The sequence below is a fragment of the Macrotis lagotis genome, chromosome 2 (genome assembly GCF_037893015.1).
Source record: "Macrotis lagotis isolate mMagLag1 chromosome 2, bilby.v1.9.chrom.fasta, whole genome shotgun sequence".
NCBI classification, from domain to species: Eukaryota; Metazoa; Chordata; class Mammalia; order Peramelemorphia; family Peramelidae; genus Macrotis; species Macrotis lagotis.
The window spans coordinates 154,179,883-154,204,337 of NC_133659.1; the positions used below are offsets into that span (position 1 = coordinate 154,179,883).

At 40.2% G+C, this 24,455-nt stretch overlaps 1 protein-coding gene and 1 long non-coding RNA gene across 14 annotated transcripts in view; one reads left to right on the forward strand and one right to left on the reverse strand.

Annotated features, from left to right (window-relative positions):
• Positions 1-17,252, reverse strand: part of CCSAP (centriole, cilia and spindle associated protein) — a 38,886-nt gene extending 21,634 nt beyond the window's left edge. For 2 of the 10 annotated variants that reach the window (XR_012475760.1, XM_074223017.1), the window contains exons 1-4: positions 16,996-17,252; positions 14,222-14,527; positions 4,830-5,003; positions 3,737-4,172 (exon numbers count right to left, since the gene is read on the reverse strand). Coding sequence is in view for 9 of the 10 variants with exons in the window: in XM_074223017.1 (XP_074079118.1) it covers positions 3,737-4,100 (364 nt within the window). In the remaining variant the exon portion in view is untranslated. Of the gene's footprint in view, positions 1-3,736; positions 4,173-4,829; positions 5,052-14,221; positions 14,528-16,861 lie in introns of those variants that run through there. The other 8 variants (XM_074223023.1, XM_074223021.1, XM_074223018.1 and 5 more) reach the window with 8 other exon arrangements.
• On the forward strand, positions 1,822-23,017 carry LOC141513314 (uncharacterized). Of its 4 annotated transcripts, none has more exons than XR_012475762.1 (4): positions 1,822-3,314; positions 3,426-3,580; positions 15,394-15,452; positions 20,290-23,017. It is a non-coding gene; the product is annotated as an uncharacterized LOC141513314 (long non-coding RNA). The 4 variants fall into 4 exon arrangements; XR_012475764.1 differs by having other exon boundaries at positions 3,429-3,580; XR_012475761.1 differs by having other exon boundaries at positions 1,822-3,580.
• Positions 23,018-24,455: the final 1,438 nt, after the last annotated feature.

Sequence of the window (24,455 nt, forward strand, 5' to 3'; positions counted from 1 at the left end):
ATGAGAATGGCTCATGGCTCTATTCTGACCTGCTTCCTTTTGTTTAGTTTTCCTCTATCTACACTCTCTCATTTATTGACCTGATCAACTTCCACAGCTTCAATGGTCATCTCTATGCCAGGGACTCCCAGAACTGAATAACCAAACTTATTCTTTTTCCTGCACTCCAATCTCCCATTATCACCAATTGCCCCAGATATTTTGGATTAGCTGTCCCATAGACATTTCAAACACATGTCCAAAGCAAAACTCATTATTCCTTCCCACCCAAATCCACACCTTTTCCAAACTTCCCTGTAACTTTATCAAAAGTACCACCATCTTTTTTAGTCATCCAGGTCCCAAAGCTCAGTTGAGTCATTCTCCAAGTCCTCCCTCTTAATCACCTCACACATCTAATCACTTTGTTCTCAAGGAATTTTCAAACTAATGGGGAGGGGGGTGAGAACCAAATGCAAACAAACAAGTACAGGATAATTTTAGAAAGGAATGGGTACTATAAAAATGGTAGAAATAACAATCAAGGAAGACTTCCTGGAAGAAGTAGTACCTAAACTGACTCCAAAGGAAGGTAAGAATTCTATAGAAAGAATAAATCTACAGTACATACACTTGAAAGCTGGAAATGCAAGTACTGAATTTGACTTAAATAGGAATAATATGAAATCAGGAGGGAAAGATAGGTTATAATCTGTCCTTAGGTGAGGGTTTTTTAATGCCAGACTGAAGAATTTGCAATTTTATCTTTGATGGGGAAGGGAATAAAGCATTTATGTAGGGCCAGGTACTGTGCTGAGCATTTTACAAATATTATCTCATTTGACCCTCACATCAATTCTATGATATAGGTACTGCTGCGATCTCCATTTTACAGTTAAGGAAAATGAAGCAAACAGGGATGAAGTGACTTGCCCAGTCATCCAGCTAGTAAGAGTGTAAGTCTGAATTTTAACTCAGGTCCAGCATTCTATTCCCTATTTTACCCAGTTGCCTAGAGATAATAGGGAATCCCTGAAGATCCTGGGGAAGGGCAAGCAAGATATGTGCCCTCTCCAATTATAATTAAGAATGCTCCTGCTTGTCAAAGTTATATCGTGAATATATATGTTGAACTGCCACTCAAACTGTAGCTAATACTTGGTCTTCAGAATTTAGCAAAAAACCCATCCTCCATCTGCCTCATTACTACTGCTTTTTTTCTTCCTTCTAAGGCCATTTTTTGTGATATGCTGCATTTTTTTAACCATACTACTTTGATGGTTTCTTATGTTAACTGGTTATATACACTGTTAAGACTAAAAGGTATGGCTAAGAGAAAAATGACCTCTAGACTTTTTGAATAAGTACCTCTATCTGTAAATTGTTTTCCTTTAGGTTGTGCTGGGAGATTGGAGGGGGGAAAAGCATGGAATTTTCCCAATGTCATCCGTTCAGCTACTACTGTTGCTGTTGCTACTGTGGGTGCCACCACAATCCAGAAGGGAGAAGGTTGGGGGTTTGCACAAGAGGAAGTAGAGTGGTGAGTTGGGTGGTAATGAGTTGCAAACAAGTCCATCCACTGCTGAAAGGATGAGATATAAACCATCTTCCTACTCTTTAATTCATTGATCACACACCCCTTGGCTTCAAACTGGCTCCTACTTGAGAGAACACTGATTTAGACTAATGCTCTTTTTACAGATGAGAAACTTAAGGTCTAAAGAGTTTAACTGATTTGCCCAAGGTCACAGAAACTAATTTCATGACTTTTAAACCAATGTCCTTTGTATACCAAAAGCTGCCTTATATTAAATATAATTTTGCAAAATTACCCATAACATAAATTAAGATTTCCCAAATGTGTTCCTCAAGATCAAAGGCAATCTTAAACTAAAGTGTCTTCTTTTGGATTGTTAGCAATAAAAACAAATCCAATCAGCTCAAAATACTCAATTTAATCAGCCTTGAACTAGTGACGAGTTCTCCATAAACAGAAATGAAAGGGAACCTCAGGCACTGACTGCCCTTAAGGAGTTTAAAATCAAGTTGATTGTTGGTTGAATTCAAAGAACAAGGGTTTAAAAGTCAAGAGATCTAGTTTCTATAGCAAGCTATGTTAACTCTGTGACTTTGGTCAAGTCACATCTTCTTTAGACATTTCTCAACTATAATTGTGAACAATACAAAAAATGCAAAATGGTGAGGTCCAAATTCCAATGCAAAACAGTGTGCTTCAAACTATTAATAAATAGGAAAGGAGGAAGGTGAGCAGGCTTTCTTCCTTTTTTAATTAACCCTAAAACAAGCAAAGAGGACAAGAATGTTTTTCATTCAGTATTTCCACTGAGCAACATTGCTTAGGTAAATAAATTAGAAGAGAAAGAAAAAAAAAAGGAGAAAAGGATAGAGAAAGAAAGAAAAAGGACATAAGGAAGGGAGAAAAGCATAAAACTCATTAAACTGTAAGTGAAGTTTTTTTATCTAATTTCCCTATTTCTGTAGATTGTTAACACCTTCATCCAAGTAAGCAACCTGATAGTCAATTTCTGACTCTTTACTCTCCCTTCTTGACTTAAATCTTATAAATTGCTAAATCTTGAAGATTCTCCACAGCATTTCTCCTGACTCTCTTCCTCTCTATCCATCATCTGCCATCCAGATTATTTCAAAATCTTCCTAACAAGGTCTTCCTGGCCTCCAGTCATCAACCCTCTCCAAGGTGCCAAATTACTATTGCTAAATCACATATCACTCTAGTGATACATATCCCCAGTCAGTAAACTTTAGTGACTCCCTCTTAACTTTAGGGGAAAGAACAATTTTCTGATCAGCACGTCAAGCCCATCACACAAAATGATAAATGTTCATTTATTGGGGAGGACCAAACAAACAAATCCATGGTACATTAATGTAATGGAATGAGAACCCTTGACAATAAAGAGAACAAAGTAATGGGGTAAGGGTCCTTAAGAAACAGGGAATATGAAGAATTCAGAGAAGCATGGGAAAACGGTACAAGAGCTAATGAGAAACAAAGTGGGCAAAAGCAGACAAATATTCATCTTAACTATAAAAATGTAAATGTACCGAATAATAAAAATAAGCTAAATTCCGTGTAGTTTCATAAGTCATTAAACTTGACCTGAAGAAAGTAGACAACACGCCCTCCCGTTTGTAGAGATGGAGCTTTATGGATGGGGAGGAACATTTGGCAGCCTATGGTTTAGTTTTTGTTCCCTCGTTCCCCATCCCGCCTCACACCCTTCTTTTGTATTCATTGTTTCAAGGAACGAAAGTCAGACTAGGGGAAGAGGAAGGGACGTCGTTGGAAAAACGTAAAAAATAAGAGATAAATTTTTTTTTTCATATTCAAATTCCAGCAGCATTAAACCGGAGACGTCAAGGAACAAAATGAGTGTGTAAACTAGCTTCTTATTGTTCTTTAGCAGCGGAGGCGGTTGGTGGAGGTAGCCAAGCAACCACCAGATTAAGACGCCAGAGCCAGCAGCCTTACCGGGGCAACGAGAGCAGAAGACAGCAGATCGGCCGGTTTTGCTCATGGAGAGGTGCACGCCTCCCTCACCAGAGTGAGGCGTAGACGGTACCGGGGGTGGGAGGGGAGGGGGAGGGGGGGAATGAATATCCATCGATCCTGGGTGTGCCGGAGGGAGAAGACCCCGCCCCCTCCTCCGCCCCCCCCCCCCCCAGACAGTCCTCGGGCCAGGGCCAGCGCGCAGGGCCAAAGCGAGCCACTCACCTGGGAGGCTGGCGGCGGCGTCGTCCTCCTCCTCCTCCTCCTCCTCCTCCTCCGGCCCCTTCCCTCGCACTCCGGGCACCGCCCCGGCTCGGAGGGGCGCGGGCGGGGCCGGAGGCGGAGGCGAGGCGGCCGCCCCCCGGGGGCTGGGCGGCGCGGGGGGCTCCCCGGCGCCCGAAGACGAGGAGTCGTCCGAGGCGGCGGCCGGCCCCCAGCCGTCCCAGAGCCAGGGCTCGTGCGTCTGCTCCAGCAGCCGCCGGCTCAAGCGGTAGCGCAGCAGCTCGCGGTAGCACGGGCCGCACGCGTCCCACTGCGGGTCCTGGAAGCGCTTCATGTACTCGCTCTTCACCTTGCTCCCGGAAGGCATGGCCCGGCCCGGCCCGGCCCGCCGCCTCCTCGGCCTGGCTCCCCGGCGGCGGCTTCCTCGCTCCGCGTCCACCTGCGGCGCACCCCGCCCGGGACCCAGCCCCGGTCACCGGCGGGCGCGGGGCCCGCCCCTCCCCCGAGCTGGTCCCCGCCATCCTCCCGCTGCTGTGTTTAAAAGTGCGGGGCCCCGCCCCGAGGAGGCGGGCCCGGCTGCCCCGGGCCGGGCTGGACATGGCGCAGCGGGCCTGGGGGAGGAGCCCCGGGAGGAAGGAGGAGGAGGAGGAGGGAAGGAGCTTGGCGCCCCCCCTTCGCCCCGGGCAGCTGCCCGGGTCTCCTCTGGCCCGGGGAAAGGAGGATCTGGGGGGGGGGGGGGGTAGAAAGGGAGGGAGGAAGAGGTTGGGGCGTCTGGAGGGCGTGGGAGGAAGCGAGGAGGGCAAAGTGGGGGGGAGCGGATGGGTGTCACGCGGGCACCCGAGGGAGGCTGCTTTGTATGGCGAAGAGGATGCTGAAGGGAAGATGCAAGAGGGTGACGTCCCTGGAGGGGCCTGGGGGAGGGACCTGGGAAGCCCTGACACGGCTGCAAGACAGGTGCTCCACGGAGTTCTGAGGGGCTTCATCTGGGGGGAGGGGAGGCTTGGAGACCAGGAGCATTCCGCAGAGTGGGGGCGTGAGGAAGGGGGTGGGGAGAGGGGCTGGGAGGGAGGTTCGAGGGGGAAGGGTGCATTTTTACCTCCTTCGGCCAAGCCTTCCTGGATCTTCTCCCTTCCTGCCGCGCGAGCTCAGCCCCTTACTCCAAAGGCAAAGCGACCTGGGTGGTAACGCAGGCAGATCCCCGAAGCGTGCAGTCTCCAAACCTTTCCACCATAGCAAGATGTCACCGACAAGTGGAGCGGCGGCAGATGTTCTCGAAGCAGATTAGAAGCGAAAGCGCCGCCTAAATCCCTCCCGGAACAAACGCCTCCCTCCGCACTTCTCCCCCAACCCCCTCCAACCTCCCACCCTTGCCGTCTTCCTTGGGGGTGGCAGTGAATCCATGGCTGGTTTGCTCAGAAAAGATGGAGAGATGTATAATTGTATCGCATTCCAGAAGGTCCCAACCCTGGGCCACTGACCTCTGCTTCCAGAGTATTCTATAAAGAGAGCTTCCCGCTCTCCCCACATCCTTACTAGCCCTCTTCCCTCAATAACCTAAGTGATGAGGCTCAGTGAATGACCAGATAAAGAGGGTCTCCCCCTCTGTGCTCTCCAATGCAGAAACTCAAAAGCATCTAGCCTATGTTCGTCATTTGAGTTAGATGATCTCCTAAAAGCTGGGGCCAAAGTGGTGTGCCAGAGAGGCCGCTCCACATCGATTTGCAGCATAGTCTAATGAAAGTGAGGAGAACAGCGAGTGAGGAATTTTGTGTCCCAGTCTTGGCCTGCCGCTTAATCTGTTTTGGACCTTAAGCAGGTTACTGGCCTGAGATTTCTGAGTTTTATTAGCTGTAAAATTGTTAAGGCACATCTCACAGGAGATAGAAGGGACCTTACAGCTTTTCCAATCATTGTATCAGATCAGATTCTAATAAAATTCCCTCATTTTAGAGATGAGAAGTTGTGTTCTGGCCCATAGTGATACTACTGATGTGATTAAAATAGTTTTCTCCTGACTTCAGGTTCAGCATGCTTCACCTAGTTTAAGTCAACACTGATTGGAAATACATTCTAGAACGCTGAAATCCCTTCACCATCACCATTCAAGTCACTTCTTTTCTCCAAAGTTACTATTGATCTTTTAATTACTGAATCTTTTAAAATCTTTTTAAAAAATAAATTTATTTTTTCAATTATATGCAAAGATACTTTTCAACATTCATTTTTGCAACGTTTTCTCCCTCTCACCCTTCCCTCTCTCTCCAACCTAGGAGAGCAAGTAATCTGATATAGGTTATAATGTGTACAATGTTACACCTATTTCTGTAGTACTGACATTGTGAAAGAATCAAAACAAAAGGGAAAATTCATAAGAAGGAAAAAAGTTAGAAAAATAAAAATGTTTTGATCTGTATTCAGATTCTATTCTTTTTCTGAATATGAGTAGCTTTCTATTGCAAATCTTTTAGAATTGTCTTACTCTTTTGACCTAGTATCAACTACCCTCCTTGACCTAGTGCAGTGTCAACTACACTCCTCCTTGATACTCTCTTCTCTACAATTTCACTGATGAGGGTTTCTTCTGGTCCTCTTCCCTTCTCAGTCTACTTTGCTATATATTCATCCAGGCCAAGGAGGCTAACAAGGGTGCTATCCTGAACTCTTCTTCTCCCTCTCAATTATTGATTCAGTGAACTCATGGATTCAGTTATCATTCCAATGCGAATGATTCTCAGCTCTCTTTATTGAGCTTCAAATCTTCTATTCACCTTGAATCTCACATCACCAACTGAATATTCTATACACATCTTAAACTTAACATATCCAAAACAGAATGAATTGTCAATCCTCCAAAACCTTCACCTTTTCTTAACTTCTCTATTACTGTGAATGGCACCCAGTCTCACAACTACCATCAACTCATTTTTCCCTCACTGCATGTATCTAATCTGTCCTATCAATTCTACCTCCTTAATGTAGCTCATGTACACATTGTTCTATCTAAAGCATACAAGCACCACTAGCTCTTATTTCCTCATGCCTGGGCTGTTGCAATCACCTGCTTGTGGGTCTCTCTCTGCCTCAAGGCTCTCTCCCCCTCCAGTCTATCCTCTTAACTCTCAAATGATATCCCCAAAGTGCAAATCTGACCATACCACCCATCCCACTCTATTCAATGTGTTCCTGAAACTTCCAAGATAACTACATAAATATAAAATTCTCTATTTGACTTTTAAATCCCTTCATAACCTGGGCTCTCCAACTTTTCCAGCCTTCTTATACTTTACCAAGTACTCTATGATCCAATAGCATTGCCCTCCTTGAGTCAGCACATTTTACTTCTTTTCTCAACTTTGGATCAATTGATTGGCTATCCCCTTACCTGGTTTGCTTTCCCTTCTCATGACCTCCCTGCCTACCATTGCTTCTTTCAAATTTCAGCTTAAATCCTACCTTCTGGGGGAAAAAAACTCTTTGTCATTCTTATTAAAGGTTAGTGCCTTCTCTTGGGGAATATCTTTATCTTATATAGATGGTGTTTTCATGTTGTTTTCTATCCCACTTCCATTGGAATCTGAACCCTCTTTGAGGAATTGTTTTTGCCCTTTCTTTGTATCCCCAACACACACAGTGTCTGGAACACAGTGATAATTATTAAAATGCTAGTTGATTAGTCTTGTTTTCAAAACTACTTGTCCTCTTCTAAGTCAATGGTATCATCATTACCATTTTATTAAGAAATTCAAAGATCTCTAAAGCAGTACTACTGGGCCAACTCAGCCAATTGAAAACCCACTTTTCATTATACTGTATTCCTTGAGTGTTTTGTATTATATGACTTTAGTAGCTACAAAAAAGTATACAAAGTTACTTTGATGTAACAGCTTCAAAGCTCATGACTGACTTTTTTTTTAAGGTAACTCATATCAGTATGCAAGCAACCATTACAAAGGAAAGGAAACTTTTATAAAAGAGGATTTACATTTAAAGATAGAGATAAAGATTTAAAGATAGTGATGGTTATGCTGCCCTCTACCTCATAGGATGATAAAATTTAAAATACAAAAGACATATTATGTACTTTGTCATTGGAAATTATATAGTTCTGTGGTTTTATTTTATGGAAAAGGAAACAGAGATATGAGAGATCAAATAATGCATTTAGCATAGTTAGAATGAAAGCAACAGAGTCTGAATTAAAATCCAAATCCAATGATGCCATATTCCACATTCTCTCTACTACCAGCCCACCAAGTTGTTGGTAGGTTCCATTGAACAATGCTTTAATTCTGTTCATAGTTGTTATTAGGAATATAGTTTTATTTTTTAACTGTGTTTAGATGCAAATTCCTGTGTCCCCACCACCATTTGAGAAAAAGCTCTGAGGAGATGGAGCCAAGATGGTGACCAGAGCAGATCATGTCTTAAGCGCTCTCTCATAAATCTTTGAAACTAAGGACTTTAACTACATTTTCAAGAGACAGAACCCACAGAGGGACCCAGTGAAGCAGTTCTCCTACTCAAGGTAACCTGGAAAAGAGCAGAAAGGCTCTGTTCCCCTGGGTTGGAGGGGCGGCCCTCCAGAGGGGTGGCCTGCTAGAGCTAAAGAACTTCAGCCTCCTGGAGGCAGCCCCAGGGGGCTGGGAGCCATGGCTCACAGCAGCGAGGGAGTTTCCTGAGCTATGCCCCTGGGAGCCCTGGGCACAAAATGGGGGAACAGTGGGGGACCTCTGCCAGAGCGAGCACATGAAGTCCAGCCCTCAGGGCACACAGGGAGCAGCATGGCCACCTTAGCCCAGATCCAGGAAACAGAGAAGCAGGCAGAGCTGGTAAGCAGGAGCCCCCAGGGCATGAGCCCATTTTGCTGAGGGAGGGTAGTGAAGAGAGACTGCCAAGCTCTGTCCTCTGCCCCTGGAAGAGGACTCTAGGGCTCTGACCACATTCAGATCCTGATCACAGTCTAGGCCCCCCCATAGAACAGCAGGGGGCCCCCTCCACCTCAGCCCCATAGCAGAGCGGGGCACATATGGTCATTCACAGACCAGGAGGGAGGACAGAGCCTCACACACTGAGACCCTTGTGGGAGTGTCCCAAAAGCTCAGGAAGCACCCCAAAAACAGGCCTAGGCTGGGAAAATGAGCAAGCAGAGGAAAAAGAAGAACACCATTGAGAAATACATTATCTATGATCCCAAGAAGGAGCAATATACTCAGTCTGAAGATGAAGAAACACAAGCTCCTACATCTAAAGACTCCAAGAAAAATAGAAACTGGGACCAGGCTATGACAGAGCTCAAAAAAGACTCTGAAAATCAAATGAGGGATTTAGAAGAAAAACTGGGAAAAGAAATGAGAGAGATGAAGGAAAAACATGAAAATGAAGTCAGCAGCCTAGTCAAGGAAATCCAAAAAAATGCTAAAAATAGCATGCTAAAAACCAGCTTAGGTCAAATGGATAAAACAGTTCAAAAAGTTATTGAGGAGAAGAATGCTTTAAAAAGCAGAATTGGCCAGATGGAAAAAGAAATAAGAAAACTCTCTGAGGAAAACAAATCCTTCAGACAAAGAATAGAACTCAGGGAGATTGATGAATTTAGCAGAAATCAGGACTCAATGCCTCAAAACCCAAAAAAATGAAAAATTAGAAGAAAACGTGAAACATCTCATTGAAAAAAACAACTGATGTGGAAATCAGATTTAGGAAAGATAATTTAAAAATTATTGGAATACCTGAAAGTCATGATCAGGAAAAGAGCCTTGACATCATTTTCAAAGAATTACTACAGGAAAATTGCCCTGATATTCTAGAAGCAGAGGGCAAAATAGAAATGGAGAGAATCCATCGATCCCCCCGAAAAAGAGATCCCAAAAAACCAACCCCTAGGAATATTATAGCCAAGTTCCAGAACTCCCAAGTAAAAGAGAAAATATTACAAGCAGCCAGAAGGACACAATTCAAATACCGTGGAGCTGTAGTCAGGATCACACAGGACTTAGCAGCAACTACATTGGAAGCTCGTAGGGCTTGGAATATAATATACTGGAAAGCAAAAGAACTTAGAATGCAACCTAGAATCAACTACCCAGCAAAAATGAATGACCTCTTCCAGGGAAAAAGATGGACTTTCAATGAACCAGGGGAATTTCAAATGTTCCTATTGGAATGGCCAGAGCTGAACAGAAGGTTTGATCTTCAAATACAGAACTCAGGTGAAATATAGAGATTGGAGGAGAAGGGGAAAATATGAGGGACTTAATGATGATGATGATGAACTGCATGTATTCCTGAATAGAAAAATGACACTGATAATACTCATATGAACCTTCTCAGTTAATAGAGCAGGTAGAAGGAGCTTTTATAGTTGAAGCACAGGAGAAAGCTAAATTTGAAGATAAAATATGGTGTAAAAATGGAGTCAATAGAAAAAAAGGAAATGTAATGGGAGAAAGAAAAAGGAGAGGGGGAATAGGCCAAGATATTTCATATAAGAAGATTTTTCTTTATTACAATGAGCTATTGCAATGATATCGAAGGGGGGAAGACAAGGGGGAATGAGGGAATCTCTGCTCTCATCAGAGGTGGCTAGGAGAGGAAACAGCATATATACTCAATGGGGTATAGGCATCTGGAGTAAGAAGGAGGGGGGAGACAGGGGGAAGGGGGGGATGTGAGTGATGGAGGAGAGGATGGACCATGGGGGGAGAGTGGTCAGATATGATGCATTTTCTTTTTTACTTCTTGCAAGGGGCTGGGATTGGAAGGCCTGTCCAGGACCATAGGGCCAGGTGGATGCTGGGCCTAAGGGATGGTAGGGGGGCTCAGGGCCTTTTGGCCCCAGGGCCAGGGATCTGTCTGCTGCACCACTCAGCTACCCTACAGCAGAGTCAGAGTGAAAGGAGAAAGAAAATATAGCACATGGTAGTAGAGAAATACAAAAGGAGGGAGTTGCGATCAGCAATGGCAACGGTGGAAAAATATGGAAGTAACTTTTGCGATGGACTTATCATAAAGAATGTGATCCACCCATGACAGAGTTGTTGGTGTTGGAACAAAGACTTAAGCACATTTTTTATTATTATTATTTGGGGGGGGGGGCTACAGGGCAAATGGGCCTGGGTGGTCTGCCTGGAGCCACATAGCAAGGTGATCATTGGGTGTCTGAAGCCGGATTTGGACCCGGGTGCTCCTGGCTCAAGGGCCAATGCTCTGTCCGCCACCCAGCCATCCCTACTATTATTACTATTTTATTTTATTTGGGGTCTTTTTTCTTTTTTTTTTTTGTTATTGCAGGGCAGTGGGGTTGGGGTGGCTTGCATGTCACACGGCTGGGTGATTGTTGGGTGTATGGGGCCGGATATGGGCTCAGGTGCTCCTGGCTCCAGGGCTGGTGCTCTGTCCATTGAGCCACCTGGCCATACCTACAATTATTACTATTATTTTTTTAATTTTAATTTTTTCTCTCCCCTTTACACTATCACTCAAGTGAGTCTGTATTTTTTGGGGGGAGAGGGTGTTTTGTTTACTCTTAAACAAGAATATTTTATTAATGTATAAAAAAGCATTATTTGTACAAAATGAGAATAAATAAATATTAAATATTAAAAAAAGCTATGAGACAGTAGTGACCAGACAATCTTCAAGGTCTTTTGTACTTTGTATTCTCAGTACATAGAGTTTGTGCTCAAGAAATTTTTTTGTGTGATTTTTAGAGTCTCTTAGAATACTAAAAAAAAGATACTTCCTTCCCTCCCCCCAGTAAATGGAACAGGTAAACAATATGCTTCTATCCAAGGCTTTAATTAATGGATATGTCTTAATTATCTGAGCCACTGATTTCATCAATTTTTCTATAGGCACTTAATGTTAGTGACTGATTGAAACTAGACTGAAAATTGGTTTAGTTTCCCCTTTTTTAAGGAGAAAAAAATTATATTCTAGAAATTACAATAAAGACTAAACTAGAAATATGAGTAAACTTGTCATTAATCAATAGGAAAATTCTAGGATGTATTGTTTACGAGTATTTAGAAAAGGCTATAGTAAGAATTAAAATTCAACATGAATTTGCTAAAAATAGGTCATATCAGACTTCTTAATTTTTCTTTTGATAGAGTTAACTAATGTATCTACTCCTCTTCCAAAATAGTACTTGCTTAAAAGGTTGGGTTCCTAGGAAAAGATGACTTTGTGGATCTACATTCTCAAAACTCAGGAACCCACACATTGCTATACCTACCTTTTAATAACCAGCCAGAGACAAAATTAGTTCAAAACAAAGGCATAGGAAGAACAGTAACAATTTAACATTGTACCCATAAACACAGTTTCATTCTCCTTCAAATATACACAGTGTCATTAAGAAGAATGGGCACAAACTTAAGAGTGATCTAGGGGAATACATGTGACAAGGGTAATTCATACCTACAGAACTGCAGATAGGCAGATTGCTTTCTAAAGGTGACCATGAGCATGGTCAGTCTTCAGCCAGTGTCAAGCTCCCTAATTCCACTGGAGAAACTTCTCATTTTGTAAAGGGATAATTAATCATAAACAAGCCTTTGTATTTTGTTTAACAGATTTACAAATTAACAATTGATCTCTCTGGTCAACTGCCATTTTGTTTTTTTATCTCAACAACTGAGATGAGGAGAGGGGGGAGCACAAGTATGAAAATCAATCACTTTGAAGCCCACTCTCCTGTAGTAATACATATACTAAACACTGTAAAGATGAAATATCTTGATCTTAGTTTTGTTAATGAGTAGAATAAATAGAAGTCTTACCAAACATATGAATGTCACCAAGTTTTATATATTTATAGTTAATGCTATAAATGGCAGAATGGAGGTAAATGACTTTGGCAGTCTAGAATGCAAGACAAAACAAGGTAAGGAAGTTTAAGATAGATCAATGTAGTAAATTCACACTTTAAAGCTCAAAAATTAAACAGTAGTACAAAAGAGGAAGGTGGCAATTGACAAAAATTCATAGGATTATAGATTTAGAGATGGGATAGACCTTTCTAGGTCATCTAATCAAACTGTCAATTTACAAATGAGGAAACTGAGACTCAAACAGCTAAGTGACTTACCCAGGTCATGCAGATAGTAGTAGTAGAAAAGCTATGATTTGAACCAAGATCCTCTAATTCCAAATCTAGTCTTATTTCCACTGTACCATAAGACTGTATTTAGCAGCATAGAGTTAAAATACAATTTTTGAGTCTTAAACCTGAAGCAAGATTCAAAACCCAGCATCCAAACTTACTAACTGTGATCAAGTCTTTTAATGTCTGAAATACATCTGAACAATGTGGCTAATTATTATACAATCTACCTTATAGTTATTACCTTAAACATCTGTGTGTGTGTGTGTATGTATATGTATATGTAAGTTATTCTTATTAGCTACAAATATATGGTCTGTAAATTCAGCTGATTCCTGGCTACTCAACATTTTTTCTGCTCTTCCTTATTGACTCCCTATTTCATTCCCTACAGAGACTATTCCAATTATTTCTCTTCCCTGTCACCCTGAATTCTACCTCTACCATACTTGCAGCAGATAAAAGCCTACTTCACTAGAACAATATGAAAAGAGCAAAATAATTTTTAAAAAATGGTCATGATAACTGACCTTTCTATAATATTTTTATATATCTTTCTCAAAAACTGTCATAAATCCTTTTTTACATTTCTACTAATTTAACTGCTACTTCCCTTCCCTCCCCCCACCCCAGCCACCTATATAATGCCTGAAAGAGTCTGTAGGAAATGGGATCATCTTAATGATTCAACCAGAAGAAATCCCCTACTCCCCCTACCACCCACTCTTTACTCAGCCTCTTCAATCCAGCTTCTACTCATCAGCATTCACCTATTCTATTTCCTATTTTCCATTATTATTCCATTTTTATTATTATTAATGACCTCCTAATCAGAAAATTCAGTATCTTTTTTTTACAGTCCTCATTCTCTGTGTAGTAGTTGACACTGCTGATCACTGCCACTGCCACCCACTACAACATCACACACACACACATACACACAAATGCACAGACATGAGAGAGAGAGAGAGAGAGAGAGAGAGAGAGAGAGAGAGAGAGAGAGAGAGAGAGAGAGAAGTAAGGAAGCATTACTTTTTTTTTTTTGCTGGAGCTTTGACAGCTTGGCACTTCACTACCAACCCAGATTCAACTTTCTAAATCCTGTCTTTCCCCTGAAACTTGTTCCTCTTAATTTCATTATTTCTATCATTGGCACCACAATTTGACATCATAATTACAGAATTTCAATATTGTAAGTGACTTAAGTGTCTGTCTCCTCCAAACAATTCCTGAAAAGGAATTGCCTCTGTAATATACATAAGTAATCATCTAGACTCTGCTGGAAGACCAGGATGAGGAAATCATTTTCTCCAAAAAAGCAACCAATTCTATTTTGGTATAGTTCTAATTGTTAAGAGACTTGCAAATAAGCTTAAACTTACCTTTTTTTGGTAACCGCCACCCATTACTCTTGGTTCTTTCTGCCTTCTAAAACAACTTGGTATTAGCTATAATAGTTCTCCCTTCTACCTTTCATACTAAATCTGTGACCATTCCTGTCAATTCTCCTTTTGCATTATCTCTTGCATCAGAGTCCTCCTTCTTCTCACTAGTGTCAAATAAACTTTAATACCCAGAGAGACTATTTCAATAATGTTCTTCCAAGTCTTCCCATCTTCATAGCCTCTCAATCTTCAATTCATCTTCCATATTGTTGCCAACAAAAAGAGGATGATAACAGCATCTGCCTTGAATGGTTATTGTGAGGATCAAATAAGATAATATATGTGAAGTGTTTTGTAAATTTTAAAGCACTACACAAATTTTAGCTATTATTATGCTACATATTCTGCACTCCATCATGATTAATAGTTGTTCACATCAAATGTGGGAGCCTAGATAAAAGGTAGTACCTCTGACCGAAATAATTGGTTTTGGGTTTGCACCCTTCAGTTTCCCACCTCTTTACCTTTGCTCATTCTGTTCCCTAAGCTTGGATTCTTTCCTTTCTAACCTCTAACCCACTTTGTCTTTTAAACTAAACTAAAAATAGTTCTGTTTTGCAAATTTCATATCAATTAATTAACAGAAATTTATGTATTACAATTATCAGAATGTGTTTCTCTTGTCTCTCCTATCCTACCATAATCCACCATGATTTCTTGGTGTAGCATTGAAAAATGAGATAATATTGTTTTGGTTACAAGTTAAAAAGCAGTATTGTATCTAAACTTTATAACTCCCCAAATTCTACTTCTCCTCATACAAAACATTAATGCCTACTGCATAGTACAGTAGGCATTAAAATGTCAGAGGGACAGAAGAATTTTTGATGAAAAAGTATATTCTACTACCATCAAACAATAGAATTGGCTTCTTTATAAATAATAAGCTCCCTATCACTAAAAATGTTCAGAAAGTTGCAAGATGCTTTCCTACAAGGAACATAGGATTGAGTATTCCTATAATGAATTAGACTTTGGTCAAGATGAGACCAATGCAGACCTAGAACTCAGCATAACTTTTCAGCCTTTGAATAGCAACAATCCCCCCACTAATCTTCACTGTATTAGGTAATATTATAATATATATATATTTATATATTCTATTATAGGTGCTGGTATCTACCAATTATGGACCACTCCCCATCAAATTCTACAAGAATGACAAAGTGTAAGTCATTTTTATCAGGTTTAATCTATAGAACATGTCAAAAATTAATCTCAGAAACTTGTCAAGCACAGTATGTACTTAATATGGATTTGTTGATGATGAGTCAACCACAATTAAGAAAGAAAACTTTTTTTTAATTCTCAACAGGTATTTTTGAGAACACTAGTAGCTATAAGAACTGTCCTGATCAAATGAGATTGATGTTTGTAAAGTTCTTAGCACAATGACTAGCTTGCTTGTTGCCTTCTCTTCCCTGCTTAACAGCATAAGGTCATAATTTTAGAACTGGAAGAAATAATCTACTCTAATCCAGTCATTTTATAGGTGAGGTAACTGAAGCTCAAAGAGATTAATTTATTCAAGATCACAGATGCAAATAACAAATCCAGGGCTTTTCACCTAAAACCCTGATTCCAAATCCAGTGTTCTTTTCAATAAAACACACTGCCAGTTTTGACCAAGACTACAAAGGTAGAGCAAGTAACACCTAGACCTTTAAATCAATGGTATAACTTTTAATTCTGGGGTCTCAAATAACACTTTTAAAAAGGGACCTTTATATTTTATGAATGCAGTATACAAAGATCTACAACAGAGGACTTTTTCAGGACTTCCCCATAATTCAGAGGTTGTTGGAACATTATACTTCATTTCCATCTAGCAATGATAGATAAGTGCTAAGGAGCTCACATCCCTTTTTTTTTTAACATCACTAGATTAATGGAGGGAAATGCCATAACTAGTAATATTTAGAATTCAGTAAGATATTTGGCAAAAGTCTCCCATGATATTTTTAGGGGGTTTTTTTTGCAAGGCAAATGGGGTTAAGTGGCTTGCCCAAGGCCACACAGCTAGGTAATTATTAAGTGTCTGAGACCGGATTTGAACCCAGGTACTCCTGACTCCAAGGCCGGCGCTTTATCCACTATACCACCTAGCCGCCCCCTCCCATGATATTTTGATGAACAAGATATGGTGATGAGAACTAGATGATAATGAGTTGTGTTTAGTCATGCATAATTCTTTTTTATCTCATTTTGTTTTTTTTTTTCTCGGCAAAAATATTGGAATGGTTTACCATGATCTTCTCCTACCTGTTTGGCAGATGAGGAAATTGAGGTAAATAAGGTTTAGTGACTTCCCAGGGTCACACAAAGATTAAGTATCTGAAGCTGAATTTAAACTCAGGTTTTCCTGTCTCCAGGTCCAGGCTCTATCCACTGAGCCACCTAGCTATCTCCATACTATCCTCTTTTGGTCATTGTTCCCTAACTATTCTTTTTATTACTTAGTAACATCCAATAAGATTTCAACAGATTGAAAGAGTAGACTGAAGTCTTATGAACTCATCAGTCTGGATTCTCCCTTTGTTTGAATAGATCATAATAATTTCATTTGGGGTTATTTACCATGTCTTTCTGTAAATGCCAGTAGTGGATTCCCCCAACATCTTGGAGGCCCTTCCTTTAATTTCTGAAAGTGCTTCCAGCACAGCTTTGTCTGTCCATCCATTGTCCCCTGGTCTCACTTCTTGACTATATACCTTTTTATGTATACCTTCTTCTCCAGGTATACATGGCCTGAATGATGTTTGCAGACTCACATCTCACACACAAGTTGTGGTAGACTCAAAAACCTCTGGCTTGGGGGGCTTCTCTGATACCCATAAGATTCATAAATGATTAAGTCTGTTCATCTACCTGGCTTACCCTCCCTGGCCCTTTTCTGAAATCTTCCCTCCTGGAACTTTTCATATAATAATTCATATTGAAACTTCTAACCCCATGAGGTCTCCCTAGAGAGTCTGGTTAGATTGTGTCCCTGTAACCTTTTTGCTTGTGACATCAGAAATAGGTAACCAATAGACATGCCTGTGTGAAAAACTGCCCCTCCCCCCAAACCCATGGTCCTCAGCAATATAGCTGTTTTTAAGGGTTAATCTTCAAATTCTCTCTGATTCTTTGTGAAATTCTGTTATTCTGTGATTCACATTTACAAAATTCAGTGCCTTCAGGTTCTCCCCGGAAGAGAAAGAAGAAACTGTTCTGATATGCAAAAGGTCTCAAAAAATAATGGCTCACAGAGAAAATTCAGTAGACGACTCTTTAATAATATATTATCATGACAAAGTGAAAAGTGTGTTAGTGGAAAATGTGTTGTACTATGTGAAAAGTCAAAAGGTGAACCCTGGGTAAAAGGAATATGGGGCTAGAAATAGAAGTGAATGCAAAGCTGTTTATTGAGGGAAAGTAAACAGGCTGGATCTGAGCAGTGATAATGTGAAGGACAAGTCTTTTTATAGGATATAGGAGTCAGAGTGGTATGGTTTCTATAGGGATTGGGAGCTATTTGAGGTTTTCATGGAGGATATGCTTTGTTTGGGGGTCACCAAGGTATGATTGGGAGTTGTTTGGGTTTTTATGGAGGTTAGGATTTGTGTCCTCAGGAAAGGATAATCAATGGAGTTCTACTGGGCAAGAATGAAACTCAGGCCTAGATCCAATACCAAGAGTAAGAAAAGCCTAGTTTCAGATCCCTTCTCTGATACTTTATTCCATACAGACTATCACAGCCTTTCTGAACATCAGTTTGCTAACCTGTAAAATGAGGAAAATACTACTGACTGCTCAAGGTTGTTGAGAGGCTCACATAAATTAATGTGTATAGCACTTTACAAGCTTTAAAATGAGCCTTATGTCCTTTATTATCATTAACTCAGTAAGACCTAAATTTGGTGCTACCTTAATGTGGTTAAGTCATTTCAAGGCTTTAAGTCCCTAATCTCTTTCCCTAAAGCCCATTATTATGGGACTTACTCCTTACTGTTGGAGATATAGATCCTACCTTATGAGTACAGTGGAGTAGAGTTCTTGAAAGGCTAGAGCTTAGGGTCTCAGCTAGTCTCCTTTTAGGGGAGGGGACTCTTTGGGGCCAGTCTTTCCTTTGGAACTGGTCAGCCTTCAAGTGTCCTTTAACTATTGAGTTGGTTCTCAGTTTTGAAAGAGAAGATGGATGAAGCCAACCATACTTAAGGTTGCTAAAGAAAAATATTCTGGGATGACATGTGAAGAGCCAGTAGTTTCCATCATGTCCCTAATATCAGTTTATGACTCTAGACCAATGGTGTCTAACCTTTTAGCTCTTCTGGACTGAATTGGCCAACAAAACCTTATCAAGGGCCACACATAGAATTTAATATTTATTTATGACTACAGTATAACCCATATAACCATTGAGTATAATAATAAAATGTAACATGGAGCTGCATGAATGGACTGAGGGGCATATTCAACTGGACTGAGTTGGGTCATCATCTCCTAAAGGGAAAGTTCTTTCATTCTATGTTGTCTGGTATATATTCTCCTATATATTTTTTTGCTACTGTTATTCATTCATTTCAGTCCTGTCCAACTCTTTGTAACTCCATTTAGGGTTTTTTTTAGGTTTTTTGTAAGGCAAATGGGGTTAAGTGGCTTGCCCAAGGCCACACAGCTAGGTAATTATTAAGTGTCTGAGACCAGATTTGAACCCAGGTACTACTGATTCCAGGGCTGGTGCTTTATCCACTATGCCACCTAGCTGCCCCCATTTAGGGTTTTCTTGACAGAGATACTGGAGAGGCTTGTCATTTCCTTTTCCAGCTTATTTTACAGAAGAGGAACAACAGGGGTAAGTGACTTGTCCAGAGTCACACTGATAGTATGTGTCCAAGGTCAGATTTGAACTCAGAAAGATGTGTCATCCTGACTGTAGGCCCAGCATTCTATCTACTGTATCACCTAGCTGCCCATTCTCCTATTTTTCCTTTTCTAATTTCTGATTTGCTATGATCTGAAAAAAATTGATTTTTTTTAACTATTCACTTTGTGTTTTCATTGTGGAACTGGTAATAGATGGAGAAAGGGTCAAATGTTGGTTCTAGAGCAAATTGTCCTCTTTTCTCTCCAAAAGATAAAATTAGAATCTGATCATATTCCTTAAATGAACAATATTTAAGGGAGTTGTCCCAGAAGAGTCTCTACTTTTATGTAATCTCTCTGCAGGAAAAGAGAGAATGAAGATTAAATGATCAGTTGGTTGATGATCAGTTGGTCTTCTTAAAAGTGGAACAAATACAATATAATATTCTATCCTAGTTGGTTCTTGTCCTTCACTATCAGAGAAGACCAAAATGATATCACTATGCTAGAGATAAATTACAGTGTGTCCAATTGTGGCTGATCAGAACAATATGAACTCTGTATTGAAAAAAATGCTCTTTCTCACAGATCGGGTACAAATAGACCACATGAAATCTTGAGGCGTTTACTTTATACTTCTGTATTTCACTTTTCCTTTGAGCAGCTTTAATTCTATTTTGCTCATAGAACACAGCACCCTCTCTGATAAGGACATGCTCTGCTGGATGGTCCTGTGCCAGTGTCTCATGCTGCAATCAATTCTACATTTCTTTAGAGAGCTCTTCAGGGTGTCAAAGTATCACTTCTTCTGACCCTTTGTGAGCGTCTGCCCTTTGTGAGTTCTCCATAAGATAGTTTTTTTGGCAAGTGTATGTCTGGCATTCTAACATGGCCAGCTCATGTAGTTGCACTCTCTATAGTAATGTTTGAATATTTGGCAGTTTAGCTCAAGAAAGTTAGCATCAGGTATCTTCTACCAGGTGATCTTCAGTATCTTTGTAAGACAAATGAAATGGAAGTGATTCAGTTTCCTGGCATGGCACCAGTAGATACTTCAGGTTTCACAGGCATACAACAATGAGATCAGCACAATGGCTCTGTAGACTTTCAATTTGGTAGTCAGTCTAATATCTCTTCTCTCCCACATTTTCTTTCAGATCCTCCCAAATACTGACCTAGCTCTGGCAATGTGGGTGTCAACCTCATTATCAATGTGTACTTCCCTGGAAAGTACACTGCCAAGTTAAGTGAATTTATCCACAGTATTCAAAACTTCCCCATTTTCTGTAATCTATGGTTGCACAAATGAATGGTGTGGTGCTTGTTGATGGAGCACCTGTTTCCTTGGTGTTGATTGTTAGGCCAAAATTAGCACAAGCAGCAGAGAATTGATCCAAACTTTGTCGCATCTCAGCTTCAGAGGCTACATTGAGTGTACAAACCATCTGCAAACAGAAGATCATGCACCAACGCTCCCTCCACTTTGGTCATGGCTTGTAGCCTTTTCAAATTGAAGAATTAACCATCAGTGTGTTAACCGACCTTGATACTGTGTTCAGACTCGATGAAGGCATTTGGTAATGTCATGCTAAAAAGCATGGGAGCAAGGACACATCCTTGTTTCACTCCATTGGTGACTGGGAAATCTCTAGAACCCTGACAAACATGAAACTGACATGTAATACAAATGAATTTATCCAGCAAAGCAAATTTTGACATAATTTTCCTTGAGATCTCACCACTGATGGTATCAAAGGACTTGATCAGATCTATAAGTGTTGTATTTAGACCTCTTCTGTTCCTGACAATTTTCCTGGAGTTGTCAGGCAGCAAACACTGTATCAACTGTTCCTTGACCCTTTATGAAGTCGCACTGGATCTTAGGAGGGTGACCATCTTTCAAGTGAAGGATCAGCCTATTGTGAAGGACTTTGACAAGAATCTAACCAGCAATGACTGCTTCTTGACCTGATAGGAATAATAATATACTTGGAAGAAAGGTAGAGGAAAAACAGATTAAAGATGTCTCTTCTGCTTCCTTAGAGTGCCACACACACACACAACACACACACACACACACACACACAGATAGCATCTCTTACAGGTTTCAGGGGCATACATTAACCACAGGTGGGTCTTACTACACTCCACATACACAACGCACATACACACACACATAAACACACACATATATATCATACACATATATATCACACACATACATAAAGAGAGCCCTCCACTCTCTTGTCTCTATACATGTGTTATATGTTCACAATACATGCATGTGTATATGTGTGAATCTATAAGATTCATATATACAATGTGTATACATATGCATACATATATGAGTTTCAAAAATATCTTTTTGCATAAAAAAGTTTCATTAACCAGGAATTATGTGTTCCAATGAACCTATAAAACCATGGCAGGGAGGAGGAGAGCAAGATAATCCAACAAAATCATTCAATGGAAATGGTGCTGATACCAAGTAGAGAAATGTTGAAATGATGGCAAGTGTGCAACCTTGAGGGCTGCTGATGAATCATAAAAACTGGACAAATGCCAATCTTTTATTTTCCATTATCTTCCACTGCAGAGCTGTGTTGTTCCAGAAGAGTCTCTGCTTCTATGTAATCTCTCTGCAGGAGACAGGAGAATGAAGATTAAATGATCATTTGGTTGATGATTAGTCTTCTTAAAGTGGAACAAATACAATATAATAGAATTTCAATTTAGAACTAGTATGGGAAAGGGAAAATGTGGTTAAATTCAATTCAGTACTGATTTATTAAACTATTAGTCTGATGCTTAACCCAGAGATAACATTTGTCTTATGGACTTTTTGTATTATAGTGAGAGATGAACCCTGTTGAACAAAGTGCCTAAGGGAACATGCTTTGAAGTTTTCATATAAAGCACCTTTCTGAAAATAAGGCAGCTTATAAGGGTTTAGGTTTACTATTTGTAAGGAGGAGGATTAATCATGTGAGATAAGTTTGATGAGATTATGAGTATGAACTTTTGTTTGGAAATGTCCAAGGGATACCTTCATTATCATCATCATTATTATTATTATTATTATTATTATTATTATTATTATTATTATTTTAATTTATTTTGATTTTTTAAATTTTTTCCTCTAATCTCACTTCCCTTCCCCTACCCCCCACAGAAGGCAGTCTGTTGGTCTTTACATTGTTTCCATGCTATACATTGATCGAAGTTGAATGTGTTGAGAGAGAAATCATATGCTTAAGGGGAAAAAATGAAATATAAGAGATAGCAAAATTATATGAGATAATTTTTTTAAAATTAAAAGTAATAGTCTTTGGTCTTTGTTCAAACTCCGCACTTCTTTCTCTGGATACATATGATATTCTCCATCGTAGATACCCCAAAATTGTCCAAGGGATACATTCTTATGAAAGGTAGTATACACACTGTTGCTTTGCTGAAAGACTATAGGGAACTCTTCTGACTAACACTCAGTAACTGTGGTCCTCTCCAAGATGATTTATTGACTGAAAAGCAAGTATATGTGTATATGTGGGTGTATGTGAGCTTCATTCTTGAAAAAGACCAAAATGAGATCACTATATTAGAGTCAAGCATGTTACACTCAATTCAGTTGTGACTGATCAGACCAATATGAGTTTGAAATGCTCTACCATAGTTTGGGCACAAATAGACCATGCGAACATTTGGGTTAGTTTCTCTAAATCTGCACATCTCTCATTTCTTTTGAGCTACTTCAATTCTGCTTTGCTCACAGAACACAGCACCTTCTCTTCACACATGTTGCGTTGTCCTGTACCAGTATCCCCCATGTCATGCAATCAATTCCAAAGTTAAGAGAGATCTGAGAGTGCCCTTGTATCACTTTTTCTGACCACCATGTGAACACTTGCTATATTTGAGTTCACTCTAAAATAGTCTTTTTGGCAAGTATATGTTTGACTTGAACAATATGGCCAACCTATTAGAGTTTCATTCTCTATAGTAGAGTTTGAATGCTTGGCAGTTTAGCTTGAGAAAGGACTTCAGTGTCTAATATCTTCTCCTGCCAGATGATTCAGAATCTTCCTAAGACAATTCAACTAGAAGTTATTCCGTTTCCTGGCATGGTGCTGGCATGCTGTCCAGATTTCACAGACATACAGCAATGAGGCCAATATATGGCTCTGTAGATCTTCAGTTTGGTTGTCAGTCTAATACCTCTTCTCTCCTACACTTTCCTTCAGAGCCTCCCAAATACTGGGCTAACTTTGGCAATGAGTGTGTCAAACTCATTATCAATATGTACATCCCTGGACAGTAAACTTCCAAGGTGAGTGAACTTATCCACAGCATTCAAAACTTCTTCATTTGCTATAACCAATGAATGGTATGGTGCTGGCAGATGTAGTAGCTGTGTCTTCTTGGTGTTAGCTGTGAGGTCAAAATTAGTACAAACAGTAGAGAATACTTTGTTGCATCTCAACTTCAGAGGCTACATTGACTACTTAACCACCTGCAAACAGAAAATTGTGATCCAACACTCCCTCCGTTTTTGTCTTGGCTTGCTCTTGGCTTGCAATCTTTTTCAGATGAGGAATTTTTTCATCAGTGCAGTACCTGACCTGGATGCCGTGTTTGTCTTCATTGAGGGCATTTGAAAGCATGGCATGGCTGAATACATTATACTAAAAAGTAGAGGAGCATGCAATGGTTTCTCTCCATTGGTGCCTGGGAAAGTACAAGAGCATTGTCTGTTATCCAGAACCTGGGCAAGCATGAAAGTGAAACACAATACAATGAACTTCTCCAAGCAACCAAACTTTGACATAATTTTCCATAAACCCTAATGACTGACATTATCATTGGTCAGATCTATAAACATTGTATACAGAGCTATGAGCTGTTGCCCTTTGCATTCCTCCCAGAATTGTTGGGCAGCAAATACCATATTGACCATCCCTCAGCTCTTTCTGAAGTTACATTGACTCTCAGGTAGATGATCATTTTCCAGGTAAAAGTTTCTCCTGTTAAGGAGGACTTTGGCAAAAATCTTGACAACAGTGACTAAGAGAGCAATGCCCCTGTAACATAGTAATCATTTGTTCTAATTGGACATCAGATTTTAAGCTTCACTGAAAATCACATCAAACAGCTACTTGACAGCTAATTTTCTCCAACAATATCAAAATGAGATTTAAACCTCATAAGTATAAAATTCTTAATGGTCACCCAGAAAGGATATAGGCTGAAGACATTGAACTTAATTATTGAGGTCAGACTGAATGAATGAATGGAAATGATAAAAATGTCTTGGTAATCTTCAGAC